Source organism: Limulus polyphemus, unplaced genomic scaffold (genome assembly GCF_000517525.1).
Source record: "Limulus polyphemus unplaced genomic scaffold, Limulus_polyphemus-2.1.2 Scaffold219, whole genome shotgun sequence".
Classification (NCBI taxonomy): domain Eukaryota; kingdom Metazoa; phylum Arthropoda; class Merostomata; order Xiphosura; family Limulidae; genus Limulus; species Limulus polyphemus.
Window position 1 is genome coordinate 799,365 of NW_013665829.1, and position 25,117 is coordinate 824,481.

General features: G+C 30.3%; 1 protein-coding gene across 3 annotated transcripts in view; it reads right to left on the minus strand.

The window, feature by feature from the left end:
• The window catches only part of LOC106478515 (protein transport protein Sec24A-like), a 55,684-nt gene that overhangs the window by 23,095 nt on the left and 7,472 nt on the right, over positions 1-25,117 (minus strand). For all 3 annotated transcript variants that reach the window (XM_022382132.1, XM_013939064.2, XM_022382131.1), the window contains exons 3-11: positions 22,827-22,925; positions 18,706-18,798; positions 15,085-15,329; positions 9,902-10,105; positions 7,618-7,724; positions 5,096-5,198; positions 3,415-3,541; positions 817-926; positions 19-85 (exon numbers count right to left, since the gene is read on the minus strand). In XM_022382132.1, coding sequence (XP_022237840.1) covers positions 19-85; positions 817-926; positions 3,415-3,541; positions 5,096-5,198; positions 7,618-7,724; positions 9,902-10,105; positions 15,085-15,329; positions 18,706-18,798; positions 22,827-22,925 — 1,155 coding nt within the window. The remainder of the gene's footprint in view (positions 1-18; positions 86-816; positions 927-3,414; positions 3,542-5,095; positions 5,199-7,617; positions 7,725-9,901; positions 10,106-15,084; positions 15,330-18,705; positions 18,799-22,826; positions 22,926-25,117) is intronic.

The following is a 25,117-nucleotide window of genomic DNA, read 5'->3' on the forward strand; positions in this document are numbered from 1 at the left end:
TTTCTGTCACCATCTTACCTGTCTGTAAAGCACTGTGTGATACATCTAAAACATAAAGATACACTGCTGGTTGTGGTGGTCGTAACTATGAGGGAAAAAAAATTTTCAAGCAAGAAAATTAATCATGATGGAAAAGAAAATAAACCTTTTTTACTATAAATATGCTTCACTCTAAAATTTAAAAACATACATCACATCTCTATTTTTAATTGTACAACACTTACTATTTAAAAAGTGTAAAAGTGGTTTTGATAATGCCTCCTCATCAGTTTGACAAATTGGTTATCTGAGAAACAGAAATAGAATGTTAAAAGGCCTATTACAGATATGGTTTTAATGAATCAAAAGTGGAATATCCTAACTTTTTAATCGTGTAATGACAAACGTATTTTGAAAGAATCAATGAATAGCTAATTATAAGTTAACAGAACAACATCACACTAAATAAATATATCCTCCTTTCCACTAAATACTATATTCTGCATACTCTAACAATTATCAAAGAGCAATCAAAATCAGATTTTCATATGCCTTTGTAACTACTAATCTAACAAATGCTTTTAGGTATGAAAAGCTCTGTAATGAAAAGTAGCTTATTTCATAATAATGTTTACTTCTAAAATTTCATATCTATGCCCTTTTAAGCTTTCCAGATGAAATACTGAGAAAATTATAATAACCTTAAATTTTCCTCATATCCTGGTCAATTAAAAATTAATAATTATCTACTTTAAATACATAAAACTAAGGTTATAATAATTATAGGATTAAAATCCATCATCAGATAATTTTATGCACAATATTGCTTCAACTTACCATGTATTCTGAAGGGGCAATAAACTCTACAGTAGCATTTCTAATCTCGGGTCGTTTGGAAGGATCTCCATATGACCCAGAAACAGGATCATACAAGAATTCTTCTGGTACTATTGAGAAATTAATTTCATTATTTAAGGAGCACAGAATTTCTTATTCTCTTCTTTATTTTTAGTGTTACTCAACATTAAATCTAAAGAATCCATTTGTCTGGTTCCATAAATATTTGATTCAACTCCAAGTTTCTAAGACACTCAAACCTATTTTATACCTCTGACATATCTAACCAACATATAATAAGAACCAAGGTGATGAAAAGCTTGAAATTCTTCATAAATTAATGAAAAAAATAATTAACTCTTTCACTCTCATTTATATAATTCATTATATCATTCTGAAAATCTTGAAATACTAAACATTATACTTTCCTAGTAAGGTTAGAGTCAGCAATGTATTGACTATCACAGTGTTTCTCAACTGGTGTGCTGTGGCACATTAGTGTGTAATGACACTGACCAAGTTGTGCCACGTATTTCTACTTTTCAAGAGTAATCTTATTTAACCATATTATATTTGTTAGTCTCGTTAGATCTTGATTTCAAAAATAAGTAACAAATTTCAGAGCCATTCGTGTAGCCATAAGCACTATCGAGCCTCAAATCGAGCATCTATGTGCAGTGAAGCAGGCCCAAATATCCCACTAATTATAATGATTAATACATGTATAATCTAAAATTCTAAATAAACGTTTGTATTGCTATAACTTTTGGTGTGCCTTAATATTCTAAGCTATATTTAGTGTGCCATTGGGCCAAAAAGGTTGAGAAACACTAGACTAAGATATATAAAAGTAATATTCAAGACAAAAAAAATTAAACTTTTATTTGTACATAATTCCTAATTGAGAGTTAATAGATACATAATACACATAATTTAACTTCTGACATGGGAAAACCAATGAAGTTGAAATACTACCTTACGTATGTATCAAATGAAACAAGATATCATTTAAACATAAAAACTGAAAACAATGTGGAAAAATCCATTGCATTTCTCACAAGTATTCTTTAGAACTTATTTTCCAATAAATTTATATACAAGTTAAGCCAATCGATTGTACCAAAAACAAACATTTCAAATAAATCAAAGGTACAGAGTGAGAATCATAGAGATACACATCTCACACTTAGCCACTATATTTAAATCTCAAACACCAAAGCACAATAGGCATAATTGAAGCAGGTCAATAAAAACAAATGACTGGAAGTGATAGAGATGTATCCACTGAATAAAATTCCCATCTTTATAATGGTAAAACATTTTACATGACATAGTTAACTAAACAGAACTGCATATATTGTGGCATTTACCTTTCTAATTCCCATGCTATAGTATAACACTGGCCATAATATTCTTTAATGAATAAGTGTTTAATTACACAGATACATAATATTGTGTAATAAAATAACCCCATCAAATGAATACATAAGTAATTTTTGATTAACTTGGTTAATGTATGATGCCTGGAACACAACAACGTGTAAGTTCTAAACATGACTATTACTGATAAAATAACTTATACATACTGAATTGACATCAAGATTTTTTTTTTTTCTACTGAGTCAAAAACAAATATAATTTATCTGGCTTAAGTAAGCTAAAAAAAATCCTGAAATGTTCAGATCACAGAATGGGCCTCATACTCAACCAAAGAATTCCACTGACTATAGCTTTATGAGAAGAAATTGAAAGAAAGAATCATAAGATTATTATTCAGTATACTCAGTCTTACACTTCTTTAGCATAGTACTCAGAATACGTGAACTGAAATGCCTTGAACACAAATATCAATCATTGCTCTTTGAAGGGATACAAGCACCTTTTCTTGTATCATCTTGACATCAACTAGATGCTTATAGCAACTGTTGACCTTTATAAATCCTATGTCACAGAAAACCATTGGATATGCATACATATTCAGAGAGAAACAACTCCAGATTGGTTTGTGTTCTTTTTACAATAACTTGTATGTATATCTTTATATTTCCACAATTTAAATTTTTGTTTTATTCACTAGAAATAAGAAACATCATGTGCACACAAAAATAGATGTCAAAAAAAAATCACATCTAAAATTAACTTGGAATAACCCAGTCAAAATGTTAAAACATCTAGACTAATATAAAACAACTAGGAATAATATAGTATCAAAAATTTTCCCAAACATTGTTCATAAAAACATTCAAGACATAGTTTCCCAACACTCCGTTTTCACTAAAATAAGGAAAAGAAAACATTTCTGACATTTAAAAACAATTTATTGGTCTTTAATAATCCATAAGTTTGAAATCACACCATTTAACCTGATTTCTTATAAAAAAAAATAGTAAATAACTCAAATATGTTACCACAAAACTAACATAAAAATTAATAAAAAATAAGTCTAATTTTAAATAATGCTGAACACACACATTACAAATGTAGCTCAATAACTGAAGACACAACAGAATACCCATAATTAAATCAAGCAATTTTTGGAAACAATAATACAAGTAAAGTGTGATTATAAATGGCACACTTTACAAAAGAAATACTTACAATCATTTACTCTAAAACACAGATTACATTTCCATCTACGCTGATCAACAAACGAAATATAAGGGTTGATGTAAGTGCGACATGATCTACATCGCACTATACAGCCACATTGAATCACTGGAAGGTGCTAGAAAACAAAAACAAATCACTGCTTTAAATAACTTACATTATGTATCAAATAAGCCTATGAAATACATGGTGTTTAAATGTAAATGATTCAATGTTTTTTATCAGTAAACTCTTATATTTTATCACTTATTTTCTCTACCCTAATATAACTGTAGCAAAATCATCAAGGTTGTGAACAAAAAAACTGAATAATACAAAAAAAAATCTGTAACACCTTTGTTCCATTAAGACTACAGATTGTAAAAGACAATAATAATTATTTATCCTATCAGCCTCAGCTTTCTAAACCTGTTCACATCTGCTTGTATTATAATTGTATTACTCCACAATGTCCATTTGACCTTGTCTATGTACATGACAAGCAAGTAGCCACAGCAGGACTTAATGTATACAACTGATCAAGTTATGATCATGTGAAGTAAGTCGATCAAGCTGTCTCAAAAACTAATTTCTTCCTTTATGTTTTGTTGTCTAACCTCACAAATTTGTAATTTTTACATTTCAGTTACTCTGTTAAAAAATATATAGCAATAAGTAATACAAATTACATAAAAATAACAGGAAATTTTAGACTAACATTAGAGTCAAAGCCTATTTCCATAATCTGTACCAGATAGTATATTTCATTAGCATTAGTTTTTCATATTATATTGGCTTTCAACAAAATCATCATGTTCCTTTCAAATATTTATTTTAGAACACAAAAAAATTTATCATTCTCTAGAAAAGAATGGCACAAATATATTATAATTCAATTGTTTTTTATCTTAGCTTTAAATAGATTTAAAACATTTTGTCAGCTGCTTGGAGCAGAAAAACATGATGGCAAACAATGAAACTGAGGATAAATATCAAATAATATGTGCCAAAAAAAAAACAGTATAAGGTATCCTTTACATAAAAAGTTACTCTTTATAGTGATTATAAATAATTCAATAACAATATCAGGAAGAATTACTGAAAGAATGACAAGGGAGTAGTGTATCATGTGGGCTTGACAGCATTTTTTTTATATCTCAGTTAAGCAAAATGACTGGAAGTTCCAAGTCTATATTTTGGATTGCCAATATTTATAGTATGTGTTTCTAGTTTGTTGGACAGTCAGAAAATCACACAAAAGTAGAAAGAAAATTTATAATGCATCACTTGATATATAGAGATGAAGATTGAAAATTTTTTAAGTATTTTTATTTGAAATAAGGATATTAAATATATTTAATATTAAAATTTAGATTATAAACTATATTTTGATGCTAATTATTTTTACATACATTGATAATAAAGTTGTATAATAAATTATGAATAACTGTAAGAGGTTGTGCATATTCACCCTGCAGACTACATATCCAAAATACAGCCTAAGCTGAAAAAATATCAAACAAATTTATTCAAAGCGTACTGCAAAAATCAGCCAAACAAAACAGTTTTAAATACATCTAATACCAACATTTATAAGCACCTTCATACTACACAGATTATAACAGTCTAATTCTTAAAAGAAAATAGAATATATCAATTATGTTGAATACATTTGCACACATTTATTACTCACATTTAGATCTCTGAAAGGATGAATAAGAATTCCTAAAGGGAGCCGAGATTTTTGTAGCAGTGAATGAGTTTCTGGAATCTTTCTAAGGGTGCACCTGAAAATACTATAAAAACAATATACCAGTGAATGTAAATCTCTGTTCAATCTGGCATTTTACAATAAAATATTAAACAGAAATAGATGCAATTCCATTATTTTTTAACTCTGATCTTAATACTGGATTTCTCGAAGTGTATTAACCCTATTGCCACAGGTATCCTTTACTGCTCAGGATACAAGGTTTTAATGTCTTACACTCAAAATTTATTAAACTACTTTCTGTTCATGTTATACCAATTAGTATAGCATAAACTTTTAGCTAATAATCCATATTGTAATAGTATACAAGTTTTAAACTCTTCATTCTATGAGACAATATTTAAAAAAAATTTGAATTTTCCCTAGTGTGACACATTTTCTCTAGTTATCTTCTCTTCTCCATTTTATCCACCACCCCTCCAATAATTACAAAGTTTAACATAAATTACTCACTATAAAATCATTATTCAGACAAACTGTAATTTTTATAGCCTTCAATTTTGTTTGGTAATAGAGCTATCAAATAGAAAATCAGACTCCTCCTGCCACACCTACCTGTCACATCCTCTCTTTAACAATTTGTTGATAGTTCTCTCTTACGTTTCATTATATATTACTTATAATCAATAGAAAGGCAAGATTGTCATCTATCAAACGACATATTGTATAATGTTGTATTATGAACATAATATTGTCAATTTCACTTCTAGTACAGCTTTTATTTGCTTCAAAATGGTACGGCTCTTGTTGCATTGTTAAAAAGTCAGAAAAATTTTGAGAGTTAGGGGAAATTGTCTACTTTTTGCATGATATTAATCTATGTTCTTTGGTGCATTATTTAATTAAATAAAAATTATTTAGTGCATTACTATCATTAGTATAAAAAAGTAGGGTTAAGTGTCATAGACATTCAACACCAAGAAAAAATAAGATTGGGTAAGTACTTTATTGTTTTTCATGTTTATTCTTTATCTATTATTGTAAAAGTAACTAAAATGCAAAAATAGGGATCTTTTTAAGTTAGTTAAGATTACATTAGGTAAAATAAATACACAAAGCACACACAAGAGCAGCTCATGGAAATTGTAATTCAACAGCATAATGTGAGCTGCACATTCCCCGAGTGATTTACAACTTATAATGGCGAGGATAGTAGTTAAACACAGTTCAAAGAGCAACTAGAAAGAAATAAAGGATAATTTAGATTTACTTCGATTTTTTTTTGGTGGTTACAAGGTTGTTCAAATTGACCAACACTGTATAGAGATATGGTAGAGAAAATAATAGATAAAATATAAAGATTTCCTGAAAAAAAAATTACCCTATCAAATTATGTAATGCATGAGTTGTTCACAATCATACCTAAGGAAAACGTTTTTATCATCTTACCTAATCTAACCTAGTACATTTCTATGTTTTACATTTTAAATACTTTTATAATAATAAATAAAGAATACACATGAAAAACAAGAAATATAGTATTTACCTGGGATCTTCTTGTTTTTGCTGTTGACGAAATTGAACCTTACTTCTTTATACTAAATCATTTTTTATTTAATTACTACATCACCTAATAACACAAAAAAATAACACGTATAAAGCAGACAATGTTCCGTATGTATCATAATGTTCTGGCTATCTCTGTGATAAGTGGTGTTAAAAATTCAGCTAAGCTCATCAATGTATTTCCTGAGGAAATAGTTTTTGACTGGAAATGAAATAGACAATTCTCTGTACAGAAAACAGCATCATATAAGATGTCACTGGACAGGTTGAAACATTGTCTTTCTACTGGTTACAAATAACAGTATAAAACATCAAAGAGAACTATTGGTAAGTTATGAAAGACAAAATGTGAGAAGTGGCATTGCAAGAAGAGTCTGATTTTCTAGTTTATTGCTCCATTAACAAATAAGATTGAAGGCTATAAAAATTTTGATTTGCCCAAGTAATAAATATATTATAATAAGTAATTTACATTAAATTCCATACTTCTCAGAGGGGTGGTAAATAAGTTAGAGAAGAGGAGAGACCTAGATAGCAAATGTCTCAATTCTCATATTAGGTGAGATTAAGGATTTTTTTTTAATATTTCCATATAAAATTAAGAACTTAAAATTTAGATGATATTAAAATTAGATTTATTAACTACATTTTGATGCCAAGTTTATTCATATACATTGATAATAAAGTAGTTTAAATTTTCAAAGTAATTCTGTAAAAAAAGGTTGTAACATGTAAAAAAATGGTACCCATAGTGAAAGAGTTAAGTAGTTTACAAAATGAGTTACCAGATTTTGAAAAACACAACTTTTAATAAAAAAAGACATAGTGCATAAAATTCACAATCAATCTGCATTTATACTAAAGATTTAATCAACAATATTTTTGTTAAAAGTAACATGGACATTTCTGAAGTAAAATATTCCTTGTTTGCAACATACTCTCGGTTGCATGCTGGTCTCTCATGAGGTGTCAGAATCTTAGGAGGTTCCAGTGGCACAGATGGAAGTATATTTTTATCTTGAAGCAAGTTGACATTTTCACTTTCCTAAAAACATAAAAAATAAACAATTTAAGTTGAATCAGTAAAACACTCAAAAAAATTTTAACTAAGAAATTTAATGAAACATTTTGCTGGTAAGTTTTACAAGTTCCTACCCTAGCATATTGTATGCATTATTGACAAAAAAAAAAAGACTACTCACTGATTTCCCAAAAATTGAAGTATGGCATTTGCTTGTCTAAAAAACAAAACCTATCACAATTAATTCATATCTGAAGATGTTTAGAATGTGTTACTAAAACTTACTTATATGTGTAAAGCATGTTTCATTCTTTAAATTTGCTATTACATATAGCATACCTTTTTATCTAATCATTAACTCCCTGTATACAGGCTCAATCGTCTGATCAATTTTGTAACCACCATGTAACTATGAAGGTTAACATTTTCCTAATCTAAAAATGTATTTCTGATAGATACCTCCACACAGAGAAATGCTATTTCCCTCACACATTTCCCTATGATACTTGCATGTCACTAGCCTTGAGCTAACTCCCACCTAAATTCACATTTAACATGAACTGTGTTGATGATGGAATCATCATACGACAATAGCCCTCCACCAATAGGCCAAAACAACCTTAGTGTACAGTAACTACCCCTAGGCACTTACATTTGTGATAACTTCATTCTTACACAAGGCAAGAAAAAGCTGCACTGGAATGGGTGAAGGAGTGAGTGCCTAACAAAAATATATTTTCAGATTAGGAAAATGTTAACTTCCAAGAGAATAACTCACCTCTACACAGAAATGCTAAATCCCATGATGAAGTAGTGAAGGGGTGGTGCAAAATGTTACCATGGAACATGACACCTGATAGCAGAAGCTCCATAGAGGCATACCTGTGGGAGATCTAGTCTTGACCAGGATTTACTCTTCATCCAAGATGAAAGGGAGGAAAATGCAAAACAGCCTGAAGTATTGCAACGATGGGCAGAATATGATCATGACCAACTGAGCATCAGCACACAAGTGATCAGCAAGCCAATATGTGTAGTGTGGTTAGGACTCAATCAGACAGTACTGTGTGTGTAAACACTTGACTCTATTAGACATATTATGGCTACAGGAGGACAGCACATTAGCTGTGTGAGGGGTGACCTATACTACACTGACAGTGTCACCAATGCTTTACTTCTCACCACACTGTACTATGCCCAACTAGTGAAGATTCTCTATAATGCACTACCCTAGCAGATAGGAACTAGTAAGTGGCAAGAGTCTACCATGCTCCATTTAAAGAAGGGATGGAGGGAATTCACAATGGGGAAACCCAGAGAAGTGGCTGGATTTCCATCAGACTACCAGCTTGAAAAAGTCTTTCACTGGAGACAGTGCAATGGGTGACCACAAATCCCTATTTTTAAAAGCAGAGAAGCATGAGTCAAAGAAGTGGGCAGTAATCTTCCCAGTGCCAACTTTTTCCATGATAGCCCATGGAATTGGTACGGTCTGAATCGGACAATTGAGTAAATTTATACAACACGAGGACACCTCTAATGGTCTCGTGAAACACCCCATCTCACAATTGGCACTGGTACCCGAGACAGATGGTTTGAATATTTTCCATTACCCTTGGCCCAATACAGATTTTAGGAAATAAACATACATTTGGAGGCAACACACCAGCCATCTGATGGGATCCTGAGTGATGGAATAAGAAAGCATAACTACTACTCATCTCAAAGAAAATGGACTGATTAAAGAATGGCAACAGGGAGAAGTCAAAATCCTGTAGGAGATGAAACAGCACAGAAAAGGATAGCCATAGCAAGAGGGTTAATAAAATTTTGAATGTAACTCTGTAAAATTTGTTGTAACATTGCACAGAAAATGATGCCCATAGCAAGGGGGTTCATAAAATTTTGAATGTTACTCTGTACAAATGTTGTCATAGGATTAATATATTTCAGGGCAACTATATGTGGTAATTTTATTTTTACAATATATGTATTTCATTTCCTCAGATTTGAACTTGAGACCTGTCATTTACTAGGCGAGTGCTGTACTAATTGCACTAATGGGTTAATCCTTACAAACTTCTACAAATATATGTAAATTGAAAATTACTCACAAAAATCACTGTTTTTCTTTATTTGTCAAAAATATTTGACCCACATTTTAACTCCATTTAAATTCATTTTAAAATGAATATACTTACCCACATTTTAGAAAAACCTCCATGGATGCTCATTCCAGTCATTTGAGCATGCAACTGAGGATCATACCCCCCTGCAATTCCTCCAACAGGTCCTTCTGGATGTTTAAGTGAAAAATGCTGCTGAGTAGAGCTAGTGGTGTTAAAGAAAGGTGAAGACTGTCTAATTGGCTGACTAGTTAGTTTTGAAGTTTGACTACTTCCAGACTGAAACAGAAAAAAAATATACAAGGTTTTATTTACTTTTCTCTTTCATTACATTTTTGTCAGATTTACAAATATATAACATATCTTTTACCTTCATCATTACTAGAGATAAGATAAATATCTCATCATTAATTTTGCCATGAATTGAATAATCAGATAGATTTCTATCAATGGATTAACTCAAAATATTTAGGCATGATACTATTTCCACATGTATCATAAATAGTAGGTATTGTGTCATCTAGCCACTGGTGCTTTTCTACTACCTTCTAAACATAATAAGATTTTCACTGATATTAACCCTTTCACTAATATTTTGTGTACAAAAGCCTTGTAACATTCACTGATAATCTGGAAAATTTCATGAATAAATGCATACACTATCAAACATTATTGAACAACTGCTCTCATGGTTACTTTAATGGATGCATGCTGAGTGGATTCCACCCAGACCACAGTCAATGAGTTAATGTGTAGGAACCTTGGTAGTTGTAATACTCATAGTACAGGTAGTTATGTAGTTTAAACAAATGTCACGTCCAGCCATTATTTCACAAGTAGTCACGTTAGTGGCAGTAACACCAATAGCAAGTACAATCCAGATAACATTCTTAGCAGAGAATGAGGGGTGTAAAACTGGCTTATGATGGCACTTACTGCATTCTTTAACCTTATTGCTAAAGGTTTTTCTACGGGTAGAGGTCAGAGGGCAAGTCATCAAGTACATAATTACATTCAAAAGTTTTTGATCTAATATTTTATGAATGTATGGCAATAAGTTGGGAATCAAATTTTAGATTATAATTATAATTTTGGTATTTTACATTAGTTAATTTCTTAAATTAAAAGTAAATATTAAAACAAAATTCATAAATATTAATTTCTGTGTGTCATGTGGTATGTTGAATGCAGTTTTGCTTCTAATTAGATGTGTTGATGTCCAAATACAGTCTATAGTTTCTTACAAAATAGAAACTTAATTTACTGATATTGACAAGCTAGAATATAAAATAAGAACCTCCTGTCTTTTCTATTTACTAAGATATCACTATATTTAACAAATCAAACACAGTAGCCCTGCCCACCTCTTTTATTTTTGGAAATACTTGTTTACGTACACCCACTTCACTCTATCACGTTTTCAACCAATGAATAGCTAAGGATTTCCCCCCACATGGTTTTCTCAGACTTTGAATGTGTCTATTTGTCAAAAATAGTCTTTTTGTTTCAAAGCTTGAAGAAAAGAGAAGACAAAATGGTGATTGGAAAATATTTTTTTAGACCCAAACACAACTTAGTTAGTAGGCATGACAAATTACAGTGGAAATCTGTGGTATTGGTATAGTAGTTTATAATTTTTTATCTTAAAATGCATATATGTAAAACCTAAAGAAATTCTGTTTTACATCCTCCATGTGTGAAAATCGACAAGGCTTATTAGCATGCCAGGTAAGGCAAGCGAGTATAACAATCATAAGTGGTAAAGATCATTGTTTTCTATATTTCTTTATGATCTTTTCTATGTTTTAAGAAAAATAACTGAAGTATAAGAATTTATTTGTAAATAGTAATAATATATATGCATACGTAATGTATTATAGCCAAAATGTGATTGAATTTTGCAAAAAAATTGTCCAATAGAACAAAGCTGAGACATTTGCTCTTTGCAAAGACCAGTTTTATGCTATTGGACACAGTCATATGAGCTGCATGTGCACTGCTTGATTGCATCTTCTTTAATGTTAGTCAGACATGGCTGAAAGGTAAATAAAATAAAAATAATAAATATAAAGAGATGTATAATGTTACGAGATTCAAGCTATTTAGAATAAACATTTGTGGTTTCCTGTACAATTTGTAGTCATTCTAGAATGAAAAAAGCATAATTTAGATCTATTTCCTAATTTATTATGGTGGTTTGAAGGTCGGTCAATTCGACCAAACCCGTACAGAGATAAGATAAAGAAAATTACACATAAGATATAAAAAAAAATTTTTTTAATGTTTGGTAGTTAGCTGAAGATTAATTAGGGGAGTTATAGAGATTTTGCAAATGAAATTTGACAATTTGCTGGTGTATAAAAGTATTTTTCAACTTAAAATCAAAATCACTTTGCATGTTGTATAGTCAACATTCGAAAACAAAAAATGCATGAGTAAATCTTTAATTAAAAAATCTGGTATTTTGTGTATGAAAGCCTAGTAAATATACTGATAATCTGCAAAGTTTCATGAAGATATGCATATATTATAAAAAGTTATAGTATGACTGCTCTCATGGTTACTTTGGTGGTTACGAGTTGGGTGGATTCCCCCTAGCCCATAGTCAAAGAGTTAAAGGGCCTGCAATGATCATTCACTCATGTGGATCTGTACATCCTTATTAAATTTTTTAAAAAAGCAATGACACAGGGTCAGATTAAGGTGGGGACTGGTGGGGCTACAGCTCCAGGCCCACCACATTAAAAAAAATAAGAAAAAAGATGTGCATTAAAAAATACAATACAATATTAACACCCATAAAGGAATGAGGAAGAATGTACCTGATTGTTCCCGTTACATGCAAGAATAGACCTAAATACCAATAAAGAATTCAAACAAGATTGTAAAATTCACAATGTACAAAGAGTGAAAATAGATAGATATTAGGTTAACAGACAAATGAAACTTTTTCATGGACAGACACTTTCAGAATAGACAAATTTTCAATCAAAGGATAAATAATCTGTAGCTATTCTAGAAAGAAAAATTGGTAACTTAGAATTATTTTGATTTTTTTTGTTGTGTTTGGTGAATTTGACCAATCTTGTATAGAGTTAGGGTAGTGAAAACAGATGAAATATAAAACTTTACTGAAAAAAATGTTTGAAATGTATTCAGGTTTTAGAGATTACACAAATGACATTTGAGATGAAGGAAAGTATTTTTTATCTTAACATGAAATCACTTTGCACTCGAATTGGTCAAAAAAAGACTTGATATGTTCACAGAAAAATCTTCAGTAAAAAATACTTCATTAAAAAACTGACTTTTTGCGTACAAACAACTCATAATGTTTACTAAAATTATGCAATTTTTGTGAAGATACACTTAGTGCATTAAAAGTTCTAGTATTAAAACTATATACAAGTAAAAAATGTGCACATGGTCTGTCCCTAGGACTGAGCCCGTATTGGGAGTAAAAGTGGGTATGTCACAGCCTTTTACAATTACATTCAAAATTTAATTAAAAAAATTTGATCTACAAATTATGTTTAATGCCAACTTTATTGACATACATTGATAATAAAGTTGGCATTAAACATAATCTGTAGATCAAATTTTAATAACATAAAAGTTTCAATTTCATACTTTTAAAAGTATATATACATAAATTCACTTTCTGTTTATCGCATGACAATTATTCAGTCTAAACTAATTATTTCAACATTTTCTGCTACCCTCTAAGGCATTGTAATTTTCCATGGAATTTTGCACTCACATTATATATATATATATCCTCGAGCTAAACTCTCTATTTCTAATGAGAATTTGCCACCTATACAGCTTTTGCTTTATGGAGATAACAACAATAAAGTACTGGTCAAATGCCATGTTTTTCACTGAGCATCCTGCTTTCAAAACACCAATTTGACCACCAATTTTGATTTCATTCCTTTAACCCTCTCCCCCCCCGAGTAACCTATACTGTGCATGACACATGGTTTTAGTGCCTTACATTCAAAATGTTATTAAACTACTTTTTGAGTGGTTTTTGTTGAATAACCTTGCACATGTGGCTTATAGTTACACCAAATGAGACTCCTAATTGTAGGTTGAAAAGATCTATCAGCATACCAAATTTGAAAAAAAAATCTGTAAGAATTAAATGTTTTTCTATTGAATAAAATTTCTGTACTTTTGGTGCAAAGAAAACAAAAAGCAAGAACTTCAAACAAAAGTGGAAATTTAATATCTCATGTATTTCTCAATGGATTGCCTTGAAATTTGGTATGTGAAGTAAGGGTCAAGTAGAGCACATACACTGAAAATATGTGATAGTTTGGATTACCACAGTCTGAGCTACAGAAAGTGCAAAATCGTGAAACTATCACTCTGTTAATAACACACAGTGCATCCTGCAAGTTGTTTTGGCTGCATGACATACTACCATGTGTCTTGATATCAAAATACCAATGAACATTGTCTCAAAATTATTATAATGCACACATCAAATTGCCCTAATACACAAGAATTGTTATTTTAAAGATTTATCAGCATCTTATATCTAAAAATAACCAAGCACAACCCTAAAAGATTAAAGCATTTAGTAAGATAATAAGCGTAAATTTAAAATAAATATATTACGAAAACCTATATTTTCAACACTGACTATTGATTGAACCAGTGAAATTCTTCTGAAACACTCCTGCCTCCGTTTAAGACTGTTAAATCACAAATGTTATTGTTCTTATATGTGTGCCCCTTTTACGGGCTGAACCCTGCCCTTCAAAAAATTCTATATCCGATCCTGACTGTGATGAAAACTTGAAACTGATTTCTGATTTGTCTTCTGTAAAAACTTACAAAGTTTGTTGTCATTAATAATGATTGCCATTTCCTGAAATAATATCAATTTGATGATAGCTTGGTAGATTTAAAGCCTTAATGGCCACTTTATTTGCTTGTATTATGAACAAGTGTGAGTAGGTCCACTTCAGCTCCAGGCCTCGTAGACCCTTAATCCAGCCCTGCAATGATAGTAATTATTTTAATTCTATACTATAATGAAATGGTAACTCCCACTAGCACATTCTCAAAATGTATAGCCGCATCTACTATCCAGCCCAAAAATATAAAAATATGATGAGAAGATGAATATCCAAAATCAATTTTATATCAAACCTACAATTTGTCCAATCAATAATCATTACATTACTAATAATCATGGTATAGCTAAACGTATGTTAGTTTACAAGTAATTAAAAAAAAACTACTACCTGTTGTGGATACCTAGGTCTAACATGGGCTGGTCGTACACCGTTGAGTGGTGGTCCAAAACCCACATTTTGGACTTGTGTTTGTTGAGAGATAACTGAGCTTGTGGTAGAAATAAATGGTGTAGCACTCTGTGCAGATGGTGGGGGTGGTGGGCAAGAGCCTTGGGCTATGGGGGGACCATTAAATCTTGGTTCACCTGACCCATGACTTAGAGCTTGTAGGTTTGTGGCTGAAGTAACTGGACCTGTTTAGAAACAAAAAAAAAAAAAGGAAATGATTTTTAATGACAAACTGAAATAACCAAATAAATATGGAGTAACTAAAAAGGATAACAAAATTCTTTTTTTTCTTATCCTTGCCAAACAATAAGACATTTAAAGAAAAATATGTAACATTCACTTACTTGGAAAAAAAAATGCATATAATAAACAAAATAAAAATTTGTTTCATGTGTTTTTAGTTTTTTAATATTAAAAACACTCCTATACAGAATCGCATAAGATGGAGTAAAAACACATTAACAGAAATGATTTATTTAATTTCTGTAGTGCAGATTGATATATGGAAGACATTAATACCAGAAATAAAGAACCTTATAACACTGAAGGTTGTACTGTCAGTTTCAGCTTGTGTTTCAGTGAATGCTCCTGAAGAAGCTGTAAAGTGAAATGTTGAGTGTCTAATTACGTAAAAACAACAATTCAGTGTTATAAGGTCATATATTTCTATTATTAACACAAAAGATTTGTCAAACATATATTCTAAATAATCGTTTTAACAGACTTCCCAATTTTAGTATATTGCTAAAATTGCGTTAATAAGACAACAGTGCTGCCACTCCATGTTTTTAAGGGGGGGAGATAAAAAAAGAGGAAAGTAACACAACAGCTGAAACTTGTTACTGACTTATCATAAATCATGCTACTTTAAGGAACATTGTTAACAAATGTTTGTTGATACCATAGATAACTCTCAAACTAGAATAATGCTTATTAATGACAATTTATTACATTAAAAGAACATGAAAATTAAAGTTTTATTTATGGATGAAAAAAATAATTGTTTTCAAAAACATACATCTTATTTGTGAAAAATATGTTATGCTGTGTAAGCACAGCATTGTCAAGTGAAAACATTTTATTAATAGAATATGACTGTTTTTCATATAGCTAGAAATACTTGCTCTGCTCAACAAGGCTTTCTCAACAGAGATAAATATGTTAAAATCATAATTTAATTCACAAAGCCAGTATCCACTCAGTTATAAATAAAACTTCATAATCCCTAGAAAGTGAATCACAACCTGAAGATACAAGCAATGATTTATAAAAAAACATTTTTTTGCTTTGTGTTATACCATATATCCTAGGTTAAAAATAATTAAAGAATACAACATGAATTTAACTATTAAACTTTCCTTCCTACCAGAAAGAAAACTAGTTCAAACTGCACTGCATAAATTTGTATACGAGAGCATTTCAGGATCTTTGTATCAAATTATATTTAAAGACTTGGTAATTCTTAAATTAGAGAAACATGCTGAGAAGTGTCTGCAACATAAAAAGTCCCTTCCTTTGTATTTGAGTACATGTATCAAAATATTCACTCTCTTGTTTTTGTTAATGTTAAAATTAATGATAGAGAAAATAATACAAATGGAAGAAAAATCAAAGAAGCTCTCTTTATCAAAAACAAACCTAACATTAACCAGTATTCAATTGTAGAATTATACTTTAATTTTTCCATATGTAATGGCTGTGTTAGACTCATTTTCATTTTCTTGCTTAGTGATGCATTATTGCTGTTGATACTGCAACATGCAACGGTTTTGTTCCGTTATTCAAATTTATTCACCTGATGATGCCAGGTAAACCCAACAAAATGTAGTGTTATTTAAAAATAAAATAAAATAATACCATAATTGATATTTGAAACTGTCAGTACTTGGTGAAACTCCATTATTATAGAATTGAGGGGAAAAAAAAAAGGCAATTGTATGTTTCACAAAAACTTCATTTATTAATGACTATAGTTTCACCAGGTACCTAATGATGCATTTACTGGTGAAACCATGGTCATTAATTAATGAAGTTTACCTAATGATGCGTTTACTGGTGAAACCATGGTCATTAATTAATGAAGTTTTTGTGAAATATACAACTGTCTTTTATTTTTTTCCCTCAATTCTGCCATAATTACTTGTTTTATCCATAAATAAAACTTAAATTTTCAAATTCTTTTAACTTAATGAATTGTTAATAATAATAAGTAACATTCAAATAAGCATTACACAATATTTGAAACAGATCTAATACTGATGCAAGCTCCAAAAAAGTCACTCTCAGAGCATTGACAAGTACATAAATACCATATTGAAAAAAAATTATAAAAGAAAAAAAAGTACTAAAACATTAGAAACAAAACAGAATATCCAAAACTTAATATTTATTAAGAAAGTAAGAAGTTATAGCACTAAGCATTCACAAAATTAGTTTCCTGATCAGTAAGCTGCTATCATTAGCATTACATAGTTTAATTTTATTCTGGACATCACTAATGATCATTCAATGAATTACATTTTACAATCATATATGAACTTATCAAAATATTCAATGATAATCCTAACAGAAAATGTATTTGAAACTATCCTCACAGCAACTTGGTCAAAATATTAGGAAGGATTTCACAGGGAAAGGATGAAGAAGGACAATACTAAGATTTACTTTTACATGGTTAGTTTTTTATAGTTCCTTCATAACAAAATTTTTATAAAACACAAAATAAGTACATTATACCAACGCTGTTGCAGCCTGCTTTTTTACATCTTTACCTCAGAGATATATTGAAGGTTGCAAACATGTGGTACCTCCATCACAGAAACTTTTACAAAATGTTTTAACAAAAGTTTTTGGTAATGTGATTAAGCTATAACTAAAAAAGTGATGCAGAAGTCCATAATTCTACATTCTGAAAGTTAAGTTTATCAGGGGTCTAAATTTACCTTATCTTGTACAGTGAGTACAAAATATTACCCTCACTTTTCTCACTGGAAAAAATTAGTCCTATAATATATAATTTCACACTTCCTTTTTTGTGTATTTTGTTTTGGCTAACACCACCGATCACAGGATAATAGCATGACCTTTTTTCATTTATCACTGACATGTAAGAGTCCCATAAATATGAAAACAATTTACTGACAGGCTAAAGAGACAGTGTACGAAACACTACTCTTACCCCTCCCCAAACAAAAAAAAAAACACTAATGACAATAGGGCATATTATTAAACTAGGGGAGGCCTTAAAAAACAGGAAGATAGGGCTGCTGGGAGGCCTGCAATAAACATAATCTAACTTTAAATGGTAGTAAATGTTTTAAGTGTTCATGAATTAAGTTCAAACACTAAAAGCTTACTTCTGGTTTATAACAAAACAGAGAAATTTTTTGGAAAAATACCTTTTCGCCAAAGCAATATTTGTTTTTAAAAACTCTTTTTTTTACACTAATTACTCTATAACTTCATATTTGTCAAGAAGCAAACACAAGTATAACAATTATGACAAAACCATGCAAGAAACCAACATTAAAACATGCAAGCAAAACTAAAAAATGAACCTACTTGGTCTGCTAGAGGGAAACTGCCCTTCCATGTAGTCAATACGCTGCATGGGTATGGGAGAAGTGTTCTGCGAGGAACGAGCCGAAGTAGGTTCTATGAAGGAGGAAAATGGGGTCATGCAGTTAGAAGTAAATAAATTAATATAACATATATACATTATTTTTCCAAGTCATTCACAAAAATAGCTTAGCAGGCAAATAACAGATTAAAGTACTAAAAAACAAAACATAAAGAACATTTAAAGAAACAATGACTTAGCAAACCCATGAAATTGTTTAATGTTACAACTAATATACGAGTTTAGTAAAATGCCATAAAGATGCAGTGTTTATTTAATAAAACATTTAGAAACAGCTTTTTTTTTTACATTTAAACCTAGTTTAACATTATGCAAATTGCTAAGCTAATTTAATTTTAGACCATGTGCTATTTCCTAAACCATGCTCAAACTAAAAAAAAAGTTAAAGCCACTCTGTCAAATATGACAAAAAAATTACATGTATTAACAGTGCTTTTCATCTGACAGAAGCACACTATTTCTACTGTGCTTTTAGTCCTTTGATATTAGTTCAAGACCATATATATACACTATTTCTACCTAAGGGGCCTTCCTTACATGTCTTAGATCTGACGTAAAGAACATATGAATATTATCAGTACTCATCTGACATTAAAAACAATATGAGCAGTACTGTACCTAAATATTCTAAGACTCTTTATCTGCTCTTAAGACCATAAATGCAGAGTAGTTGCATTACCTGTGCCTAAGATAACTTTTGGTCCCTTTACCTGATATATGTACAGAACGCAACTTGTAAAGTTCGGTCTTTACCACACATCAGTAAATATTAGAAATAGGACCAAGAAATTTGTGGAAATTCCTAATAAGTTATCACGATCATTAATCTATTACATTGAACTAATTGATTATTTGCACCCGAGATAGCTAAACCAAAAACAAAAAAACTTATAATGCTAAAAACTGGGTATTGATAACTGCAGTGAGCAGAGCACAGATAGCCCATTTTGCCTATGTTTAACAACAAGCAAGCATACTTGCAATATTTCAATTACCTGAATAGTTCAAAACAGTAGTAATTGGAAATTTGATTTAAATTAGTTGATTGTGTTCTTCAGTTGTGACGCTAATCAATTAAGCTGAACAAGTAACAGACAATAACAATGAAATATAAATCATAACAGCAATATTTCAATTACTGGATAGTTAAAAGAACCAAAAACAGTAACAATTGGAAATACTAGTTTTGATTAGTTGATTATTTTCGTGGCAAATAAGTGAAATAATGTTATTAAATATTAAGTACAATAAAAAAATTCCAGTCAAATATGAATTCAGTACAAATCTGTAACCTGCATATCAGTATTTTGTAAAACACATTGACATTTCAGTTATCATATATTACTATGTGTATATCCTACTTACTCTTAAATACTAGAATTTTAATTACCTTTGCTAGAACATATACCAACTAATAAAAATGATTTTTAGTACTTTGATGTTATGAAATCGAGCTGAACTTGTTAACTCTCCTTGTAAGCCTTAATAATTCTCTCAAACTGAGGTGAACACAAATTAATGTATAAAGATTTCAACTATGAATTTTATAAAATAAATCAATTATCACTCACTAGAATAGGATATCACAAACTACTATAATGTATATGGCTTTCTAACTAAGCTTAAAAAAATTGTATTTCTGTTTGGAGTAGCAGCTCTAATCAACATACTTCATTTCCAAGCAAACTACAGTTTTCCACATCAGAAAATTAACTGACAACTGTTGGATTTGCTTGGTTCAGAAAAAAAAATGAGAGAGGGAGATAGGAGAGGCTTCTCTAGCAGTTTTGCCAAATATATTGATATCTGAAATTAATAAGGTAGGAGGTTCTTATTTTATATTCTAGCTTGTCCATATGTGAAGTTTAAGTTTCTAATTGGTTAAGTACTTTAGAAGTTGTATCATGAAAGTAATAAGACCAAAAGAGACTAAATCACAGTACTGATGTGTCATGATACACAAAAATGTTGAACTTTTTTTATATTTCCTTTTGAATTAATGAATTAAAACCTATATTATCTTAAAATCTGAATTATAAACTATGATAATAAAGTTTAATTAAATTTTAAATGTAACTCCGTAAAAAGTTGTGACATATCTACTTCACCCTAACCTGTATACATAGAATTAACTTTTTCCATACAAGGTAGTTGAATTACACTGACCTCATAACCCCAAAGTAACCATCAGTTTCCATACCAGAACTTTTAAAATGTTGTGTGTATCTTCACAAAATTTGGCAAGCTTTCAGTAGACATCATAAGTCTTTTGTACACAAAAATCAAGATTTTTTTAGTAAGTATTTTTACTCAAGCTTTATCCACGAACATATGGAGTAAGCGTGCTGACCACTCTGAATACAGTGACTTTCATATTAAGATTAAAAATATTTCTCTTTATCTGAATTTATGTACTTCTAAAACCTGCTAAATAAATATCAAGCATTTTTTTTCACTAAAACTCTATATTTTAGCTGTTATTTCCTCTACCCTAACTCTATATGTACTTTAGTAACCACCATAAAAAATATAAAATAAGTCTAAATTACCCTTTTTTCTTTCTAAAATGACTTCAAATTGTAATAAGAATCTACATTTGTTTATCCTAAATAGCTTTAAACTCATAACAGTATACATCTATTTATACTTAAATTTTATTGTTTTATTGCCTTTTGAACAGTGTAACTAATAATCCTGCCACACAAGTTGTAAATCACTCCGCAAATGCATAGCTCAAGTTACCATATTGAATGACATAATGCACAAGCTACTCTCAAGCATACCTCATAGTGAATTATGCTTATTTTTCATTACTTTTATAGTAATAAATAGAAAATATACATGAAAAGCAAGAAATATAGTACTTACCTTTGACTTTTTTTTTGTTTTTTTGCAGTCAGTTGTCAATGAAATTTATGCCTACTTTTTTTTCTTCTTATACTGATGGTACTAGTACACTAAATAATTATTTACTTAAATAATGCACCTAAGAACACATAATAATAACACACACAAAACAAACAATGTCCTATGACTATTATAATTTAACTGGCTTTCTATGCCATAAGAGCCTAAAAATAATTCCCTAAGTTTTTTGAGCTGAACACTACAAAAGAAACTTTCAAACTGAAGTTGAAACAGACAACATTCTGTACTAAAAATAATGTAATATAATAAGTTATTTGACAGATTAAAACTGTTTTTCTCTTGGTTATAAATGATATAATAGAAAACATCAGAGACATTATTGGCAATTTGTGAAAGAGAGGATGTGACTTTATAGTTCATGTTTGTGTATAAAGATTGAAGACTATAAAAATTAGACTTTGCCTTAATGATATCTATATTAAAATGAGTAATTTATTTTAAACTCCGCACTTCAGAGAGGGGTGATAAATAAATTAGAGAATTGGTAAGACCCAGAAAACAAATGTCATGATTCTCATAAAAGAGGAGATTGAGGATTTATTTAAATATTTACTTTTAAAATGAAGAAAATAAATCTTATATAATATTAAAATTTGATTTATTAACAATGTTTTTATGTATAGTTTAATTGCACACATTAATAAAATGGCTGTTTAAGTTTTGATTGTAACTCTGTAAAAGGTCATGAAATGCACAGATTTACCTACCCATAGCAAGAGCATTAAGGGGTTCAGATTCATAGAATTATCAAACTTGTTTGAATTACTGATATCTTACTAAATTAGAAGATAAAGGTTACAAAGAATATTAGTACAAGGTAAGGTGAAAGAAAACTAATTTGGCTCTTTAAGGTCCCCTCATACACACACATCCCCATTTTTTAACCCAACTTTAATGTAGTTTTTCACAACTATGTAGCTATCTAACAAAATTTCAAAACAACTCAAACTAAGTACATATACCATAAGGAAAATATTCCACAAGTTTATAACAATGACTAAGAATTTTGTCAAAGAATAATTCTCCCAAACCTGAACATATTAATCGTAAAATTTTGTATTTCTAACCTTTACAATTTACCACTCAAACAATTTACCTTTAATAAGACTCCTACCTGAGGGTCCAGGAGTAACTCCTGGACTGGAGGACTGTACCCAGCTTTGGACAGGAAAGGGGGCTGGTAACAAGGGACCACTACTACTACTAGGAATTCCTAAAATAAGACACAAAAAACATTATCACAATTAAAGTTTTTGCATATTATACTGGTAATTTCCAACTTCCAAAGTGTATTTGAATTTTAACACTACTCACAACCCACAATTGTTTTATTTTTTATTTTGTGTGTGTGTCTTTTAGGGGGATGCAAATGTTTTACATTGCATGTAAACTACTTCACAAACATTATATACATAATTCCATTAACAAAGTTTCATGTCAACCACAAAACCTTTTTTAATCCAAGTACACAAATTATTCCTTACTGAAATTACTATGATTCACAACCACATCTGATTCAGTAATATTTCTTGTTTTTGAATTTATCTTGGATATTTTTAATTAGAGTATTAATATCATTACTGTTTACTGCACAATTTTATTTAACTTTTTATTTACATAATTAGTTTCCTCCTTTATTATCTTTACCCTCCTGTTACCTTACTTTATAAGCTCAAAAGTAAGATGTTATAACCATTTATCTCAAATCTTAATTTCAAGTTACTGTTTCTTATTATTTGGTCAAAATGTATATTTAAGAATCTTACTTCTCTTGTAACATGTTCTATCATTGGGTGAATTATTCTGGATTATCTGGTAAAAATAATGTCCAATCCCATCCATACAATTATAACAAGTTACTTTATTTCTTCCTTAATATTTGCTACATGCTACTTTCACCTGTAGTTGTAGGCCTATGTGCACACAGAACATTTTTAACAGATATTATAAGATTTTGGTAAGTATGTCTTACACACAAATTGACTTACAGAAATTCCTTGTTAATAGACACAATAAATTTAACTTTTAACACCGAACTGTGAACACCTTTTCTCACTCTGAACTCATAAATTCAATAAATAACTTTTCTGATACTGAAATGACCAATAAAATTGGAAATTTCACTGAATTTTCATTGAATCTTCGCACATTGATTGCTTGTATTTATAAGAATTCTCGTTTCTCCAAATCCCACAAAATTTGTAGATTATTACACTGTTATGAACTTTCTAGGCATTCTAGGGCTACTTTATGAATTTTACACATCAAGCACCATTATCCCTCTAGCAAACAACTAAATTATAACACCAAAAATAAAGCTTACAACAATGTCACCATTCCAGATTGTGAAACGCCATGAACAATCCTAATAAAAAAAATAAAACAGTACATTAAACTGCCAATTCACCAAATCTTTTTTTTGTGTGTGGTTTTCTCTTCTGAGGCCCATGGCATGCAGATGGGATGACCTCTTGTTTCTTATCATCACTTGCTGTCCTGTTGCACTAGAGATTTTTCTAGGTTGGTGGTCAAGTGAATCCACTTGTGGCAGTACCCTCGGTAATCTTATGGGAATGGTCTAGACAGGAACCCCAGTTTCCTCTGCAAGTTGACATTTTGTTCACAAATTCTTCTCTGGAATTAGTCATTTTCTCACCAACATACTTTCAAAACTGATCATGCTGGATGAACTTTGACTTGGACCACCTGTCCTTCTGGATTCTATAAACCACATCATTGAATCTCTTCAATATAATATAGGGTCCTTCCCAACACTTAATCTAGGAATTTATCCTTTCTTGTAAATAGTTGTTCAATAATAATATGCCACCTCAATGAAATTTCGTCTTATCAGCATTAACATCATAGTAATCTTTCACTTTATCACCAGCTGATTTAAGTCTTTCCCTGGTAGAGTTATATATTACATCTTTATTCTTTATATCCATGAAAGCTCATTCAACCATTAATCCCTCAGGACATGATGGAGTGTTTGGTTCCACTATGCTCCAATCACTATATGTAAATATTGTTATAACTCCTGGTATGAGTTTGTCTCTTCAATTCAGCTAGTTGCCATCTTTTTGGTGTATGGTTAGCTCTTTGTTGTTTCATTGATCTGATTGAGTTCTAAGACATCTTCTAAGTATTGTCTCCTTGGCTTAATAACAATCTTGATTCCTTATAGTCTCAGCTGTAATACTTCCTTTCAAATTACACTTGAAACATCTATTTTCTTATGGTATATTTCTTCCAGTCTGTTTAACTAGCTGTCTAATTAATTCTTTCATTTCTTCTAAACCATCATCAGAGAGAGCTGATGTTTCAATACTACACAATCTGATGATCCAATAACCTTCAGTTGTCTATTTGTGATTTTAATGGCTTCAAGTTCAATCACCAACT